Genomic DNA, 7,222 nt, shown 5'->3' on the forward strand with positions numbered 1-7,222 from the left:
TTTGATAATTTTCTATTCTTCTAATCTAATCATTGCGTCCAATATGGCAGTGTGACTCATGATGCTACAAAAATTCAAGCACCCAAATAAAAAATTGCCCTATTGGTGAGATTTGAACTGTCCTTTGAAGGATTCGTTCCAGACAATATATCCAAGCATACGTCAACATAAACTCGATTCCATCTGAATTGTGATCTGTTTCGGGATATACTGAGTTCTCCTGGGGGCATCATACCCAACTGGGATGGTGTAACAACTTAATTACCCACCATCATTTTCACTTGGTTCATTTTTGTTTCAGTTTATTCGCGTTTTGGCGCCAGCAAACAGGGACAAAGAATATAATAAATATCACATAAGACCAACTGTATCACCAAAATGATGGTAGCAAACTTTCGTGCTTATGTGTAAACCAAACCGTTTGGGTTCATTGGTAGAGAAAGCATTTTCTCCCATTCCGTGTTGCTTAAAGTCATGATGGGGTGTTTTAGCTACTTAAATTTAGCTTTTTTAAAAAAAATTAGCCGACAAATTTTTTTCATTCATTTGGAACACCATAGTCCACGGTGAGTCAACCCGTATCTCCACATTATGTATAGAAGTTAGGTTTCACGATAGCCGCTCTCAACTAAATAAGCAACAACAAAGATTTCATATCTCGCTTCTTACTGTCACGTCACACTGGTTCCCAGCAGATATACAGGATTCAGACAGTCCTTTAGTACGCTTTGTGTTTACTAGCAACCAGCATAAGCCTAGCTGATGTTTTCACCTATTGGTATAAAAGCGCGGTGACATCGCACTTTCTTTAAGCTAAAGCAGAATCATTTTCGAGCTCACCTACTCACCGAATAAGTAGTTTCTATCCAGACTTTCCTTTTCCAATAAAAATCTTTTTTGAGTGTATTACTGCTTATACCAGCGAAGGATGTGAGCCGCAAACAAGTGCCCTTGAGGAATCACCTAGACCGACCACTTGTGTGGTGACTACACCGCCAACAGCTTACCTAAAGTAGCAAGGCTCCGTAACCCTTGAAAGTAAAGTCATTGTTGAGGCATTCATGCTGCGCTACCATATAGCTAAGTCAGTTTCACTGGTGACAAATCGAATTTTAAGTGAAAGAACATTATGTTGGCCTAGAGGAAACAAACGTGGCGCTCAGTCCATAAACACTTAGTCAGACAGTCTGGAACGGGAATGTTAACATGATTACCTCTGTCTATGTTTTGCTGCATTGCCTCCAGCGAAACACACAGAGGATACTGTGGACTCCAGACAATGGATTTGTTCGCACCTGCAGCAGTCGTGCATTTCATGATCAATACTTCTTGCTGTCAGTGCATTTGCTGTCTGCCCTTAGGTTTATGCAACTCTGAGTATGGCACAAAAGCAGTACTCTTCTTGGTGAGCGATAGCTCGTAATGTGTAACAGATGATCACTTCACCTCAATTTATCTCAGAAATCAGTCGTAAACCGAAGAGAATGTCGTATCACTGAATGCTTATTTGATGATCGCATTACCAAGAACGTCTGGTGATACCCCATACCAGTCATGGTTCTGAAAAACCTGATATCAATTATACGAAGAGGTTTCACTTACTCTACTCTCAGATATCCCGCGTCAAGAGCGTAGTGCGCACCAATAAAAGCGATCAACTAGATCATATTTTTGCTATCACAAATGAGGAAGATTGGAAAAAAGTTTATCTGACTTTTCGGGATTCCTGAACTGTGTACGTCCGAAACAACGACACCAAATCGAACCATCATTCAATAGTTCTTCCAAAACTATTCTAAACAGAATTTCGTGAAAACTGTTCGAGAGCCAACGATCGGCTTCGCCCTTCTTGGGGCTCAGCCGGTAGGCAGTGTTCCCGAGTTGACGTCAACCTTTTGTTCTGCTTCAACCCAAATAACACGAAAAAGCACTAGACTGCATACCAATTCGGTTTTGACGGAAGACCCACCTGAAACCCAGATGAAGCACTCGTAAATGAAGTTCATAAGTATCCATCTATTTTTGCGGCTCATGACTGCTTTCGGTATGTGAATCGCAGTGTCCCTAACGAATATCTCTTCACACTAATATGTTAGGTGTGCCGCTCAATAGACTCTCCGAGTACAAATCACTGAATACGTTAATTTTGACCTGCGGTTAAACCGTTCTTTGTGGTGTGGTGATGACTGCGAACGTTTCATCAGGGTCTTCTCGGTAGAACGTCAAGACGAATGAAGACAATTACCAGAAGTACCTGTGTGGTGATCTCCAATCTACATATTATTACGTGACTTCTACACGCCATCGTGCCCAAGGATTGGCTCGACATTTAACACTGGAACACTAAGAATTCGGTACTGGGTTCCTAAATACTTCACAGTAATTGGCCACCATCGAGAAATGGTTTGATCGAATGCAGGCGTAAGATTACTCTCATTCATAGCAAATTTTCACTGACAGTTACTACATTGTAAACGTAAAACATCAGGGTAATCAACACTCCACTACCTAGTCGAATAACATGCGAGGCGCTCCAAGGGATAAGATCACTTACGTCCCATTTAGAGTGAGTCGGTTGGTAAGGCCTGAAAGTTTTCGCTAAGAGCTTCTTGTTGGCCACTTCAGTATTGCTGCATTATTTTCCTGTTAATCCATTGCATGTACAAACCTATGGATCAACGTTACGTCTGACGCTGGTTTATAAAATCAAACAGTTATGTACATGCGTAAGTTCGTCAAACGTGCACCTGTTTACTAACTGATCGAGGATACGTGCATATACGTTTTGTACATGCTAGAGTCAAAAGCACGGGGTAAACTTTTTTCCCGTTCTCACAATCCAAAATAGAATTTGAAATATAGGCAGACTTTTCTTAATTAGAAGCGTCAAATGCGCTGTGCGGAGTTGCTGTTTTTAAAATAAAGCCATCGGGTCATTATCGTACTTGACACCACTATTTTTACAAGTTAAGAGCAATAAAAGGTAGTTTGGGACCTTCGTCAGAGGTGCCACTTACATAAAGTTAACAGGTGGGAACTACCGTTCACGAATCGATTTTACGTAGCTCTCTGGTTTTTGGGTCGCTACATGACTAAGATTGCTATTGGTAAGAGTTTTGCGCCTGCAACATATGATCAACCTACGTCCGAAATTTCCGTGTGCGTCGAATGGATCCATTTTCACCACTTAATGTATCTTGTAAGTCTCAAACTCATACAAAAACCATTAATCGATCATTATCAACACAAGAATTATGCAGCTTGCTGGGCTTCAGGACATCTTAGAGTTCCTATATGTTTTAGCTCTGCGGAATCCTCACAGTGATCAGTTACTACGTAAAGTTTGCCTTTGAGTGTTTGAAATGATTATTGAACATCGAACGTTTTGAGTAGCTTTTCTACACATTATTTGACAACGTACAGGAAGGTAATTCAGCATGGTTGTCGTTAGTTGGCCTTGTTTTCACTCGAAATGAGAAAGTTGAGCATTGATTTTTATTTCCCCTCAGAAGTACTTTGTGATCCGGTTCCATTCAGATCTGATACCAGGCCATTGGATGGGTGCTTCATTCCGCGAGCGTTGGTTGCAGAGTCACCAACCGTGGCTGCAGTGTGCATAATTTTTGTTAGGGTTTCAGGTGCGATACCGTTGAGTTGTGAAGTTAATTCACATTTATCATTCTCCTGCGTATCTCCATTTTCAGTGTAGTCGATTTCTATGATACTCGGATAATGGACTTGGACAGCATCTCCAAGCGGATGTTCGCTAGTGGGTTGAAACTTGTGTTCTGGACTGCTAGCATCTGCCACGAATGCACTCTGTAAAGTGTAAAAATGTAAACTTACAAAGTGACATGAGTGATTTGTGGAGAGGAGTAGATTACATAGACCCTTAACCCATAGACGATGTTCGAAAGTGATTTCACCCTGTATTCTGAGCGTAAATGTCGCCCCAGTTTCAGAGCAGTTTTGTTATCTTATATCCCAACGAAGCATAGACCTTAATTATAGGAATTTTAGGTGCAATGAAAACTTCACGGGAACTGCTGATCCATTTTCTGTTTTAGTACAACTGGCCAAGTTTATAACAGATATACAAATGAAAAAAAGCTTTGAGATGTCTGGAAGGAATAGCAGTTGATTGTTTTCCATAACCGTCATCAATTTTCAGTTTTACTCAGGAGGTAAAAAGCAAACATGAACAGCTAGCTGTAAGATGACCAACTCCTTTCCAATGTTTTTAGATGATGATATTTAACTGATGCCGACCGAAATAAATCAAGAAACACGTTGCTTTGTATTCTGGAACCTGACGGTAAACCTTTAGTGGGACTTACACAAGAACAGTCTGACTGTATGACGTAAATTGTCAGGAAAGAACCTACGCTACGAGAAATTATTCGGGTTTTATACGCATAAGAATAACAGTATGTGGTTGTGCAGATAAATGGTTCAAGAGTGCAACATTATATTTACCCTCTTTTCAAATGGATGTCCCTTACAGCACCTCCACTATTTCAGTTGTCCCGATTCATTGTCTTTTGAATGAGAAATAGTTACAGGCAGCAACTTAATGGCACAAGTACTTCTTGGGAATTGTTTTTTCCACTGTTACGGTCATAAAAAATCTCGTCCTCAAAACCATTTCACTCATTGAATTCCTTGATGAGATTTTCAAACTTTCGGAACCATGTTGGGTTCTAACAAGCGATTCTGTGGTGCAGTTTTTCTGTACTCCTCTCGATAAAAGTGAACCACTGGAATCGGCATAATCCAAGTTTTCTTTTAGACTATTTGTCTTGTCTGTTCCATCAAATGCTTTTTAAGTTAATTTGAGGGTATTTGTACTTGCCTCTTGTGAATAATAATAATCTAACATAGTAAGAGTATAGACTCCTGCTATTTTCTCGTGTTTTTCGGTGACTGGCAAGTCTTCGCCTTTTCATTACATGGACCTTTAGTTTATCGTTTATTTTTTTGACACGCTGCGTGGTTGGTCACTCGGTTTTATCAAAGCACGCACTGAAGCACTAAAATCTGTTCCATATTTCATTACTTAAACGAGACATAGGCTTAACGTTGATGACGATATTTTGGGACGGAATACTCAAGTAAAATGTCATGGCCCTGAAGGTTCAGGTGCTTGCACAGGTAGAAGTAAGAACAAACGATTAAAAACAGTTCTACGTGTCAGCTGGTGATCGGCGGCCAGTTCGACAAGCTTGACAGCACCCACACAAACCTTACTGCAGTACCATGCCCCGTGGAACACTTGGGTAGAGGTAAACCAAGGCGTTTGGCTAGGGCTTATCTGCCTCTGAGTTGTTTTCAGCTCCAACATTGTTCACTTAGCATTTAAATAAACTGCAGGCAAATTTGAGTCGATTCCGGATAGAATCCTCAAAAGGCCGAAAGCATTCGAATTGTTGCACTTTTCCTCATCAATATGGTCCTTTACATTTATAAATGAGCCATTCACAGCTGGTTTAGGCAGAGCAAAACAGTAACAAATAACTTTGCGTCCCAAGCAATCACTTGCAGGCAGGTAAATCACGGATAGCAAAACATGCGCGTACAACGCTTACCGGTAATCGCACACATTAGTATACCACTAACTCACGATATGAAACCTTTTCGAAAGCGTTTTGAGCCCACCGACCTACTTAATCAGCGAAACATAGTATAAAGCACTCTCGTGTATACGAGGCTTGCATATGAGATTCGGTTGAGGTCAGTGAATATATGGCAAGAAGACTTTCACAGCTAGATTCCTAGAAAGGACTCAAGCGTGGCAAAACGGAAAATTTTTGAGCGGTATTTAAGGGAGTAGATAATTTGCCTTAGAACCACTGTTTACTGCTACCAGAACTGTACAAGTGCGGACAACCGGTGAACTATTAAGGGAATGAGACTTACTCTTCGTTCAATCTTCCTTTCGTGAGATGACATCTGAAAAAATAGTATGCTATTAAAAGTTTTGAATCGCAGTTGACTGATGACTAGGCAAAACTTCAGTATCTAATATGATCCTCATATCTGGAAACCTAAGTTATTTTTGGTGCAGTTACTGTTAGCAGGATGCATGTGAGTCCATGCCGTTTGAGAAGATCTATAAGACTATCGATGTCCTATGCCTTTACTTCAGTCATGACACATCAAGTTAAGTGACAGTTAGTCAGAAAATTCAGGCTCATGCATACTCGAGTATCAACTGGGAGAACCAGATGAAAAGCCACCGCTGGAAAGGAACACAGTAAACTTCGGAGACCACCCCCACAATGTCACTCACCGAAGCAAGTTCGTGATGTGTTAACATTATTGGGCTTTACTAATTCACTTAGGTACGTCTACTTACTCCGTCTATGCAGAAGTAAACGTTTCGATCATTGGATTCACCCGGATGGAAGTTTGTCAATGGACATCAAGCCCACTCCCAAATTTCAATCCTGTGTCCATTGGAGACCCATGTGTCGACTCTAATCATTAGAGTTTTCATGATTTTTTTCTGCTTGCATATCAATTGACTGCTATGTAGACAGCTCGCTGGTACCTGAATGGATATCGTGTTATCAAAGTACGAGATCTCCGCTAGAGTTTGCGCTTTTCTTCATGTGCACTTTGAATGATGGAAATAATTACCCTAAAATTTTAACCGCTGTTTCTCAGGTAGTATCTACATCGGTTTTTGGGTATAACACATTCGTAAGTTGGATAGAGTAACAGGACATAACAGCTACCCGCTTTGCCTCGCCTAAAAGTTAGCGTCACGTTGTCCGATTCGAATATCCTAAGGTCCTGTCCACTTGTAGCAACAAGTGGGAACATGGTATTTCAGTAGGTAAACTCGCGCAACCAAGTCTCATTGCTCTACAGCGTCTAAATCGTAAGTTTCGAATTACACTGACACAGATTCGGATCGAATCAAACTGTGATTGATACTCAAATGAAGACCGGAAACGAAAACAACGTTTTGAGCCCAGAACATTACATTCCGTCTAGCACTCTATCATAGGCCAGTTCCATTGATAGTGCCTAAATTCGATGAACCGACTAACTTGCATTTCGACCTCAGTCCCATTGACAACCTGTGAGGTGAGATCACAGGAACGTAAATTTTGCCATCAGAATTTCGCTGTGTCATCATCATCATTGTCAGCTGTAAGAACCGCGTACTCGTCGTACACTGGTTGTAGCTGCCACAGTTTCGTTCACCGATGATTGG

At 40.9% G+C, this 7,222-nt stretch overlaps 1 protein-coding gene across 1 annotated transcript in view; it reads right to left on the reverse strand.

The window, feature by feature from the left end:
• Positions 1-3,315: 3,315 nt before the first annotated feature.
• The window catches only part of T265_04774 (hypothetical protein), a gene marked incomplete at both ends in the record, with an annotated part of 25,530 nt that continues 21,623 nt past the window's right edge, over positions 3,316-7,222 (reverse strand). Inside the window, one exon of the mRNA XM_009169599.1 lies at positions 3,316-3,819. Coding sequence (XP_009167863.1) covers positions 3,496-3,819 — 324 coding nt within the window. The remainder of the gene's footprint in view (positions 3,820-7,222) is intronic.

The sequence above is a fragment of the Opisthorchis viverrini genome (genome assembly GCF_000715545.1).
Source record: "Opisthorchis viverrini unplaced genomic scaffold opera_v5_82, whole genome shotgun sequence".
In the NCBI taxonomy this organism is placed as follows: domain Eukaryota; kingdom Metazoa; phylum Platyhelminthes; class Trematoda; order Opisthorchiida; family Opisthorchiidae; genus Opisthorchis; species Opisthorchis viverrini.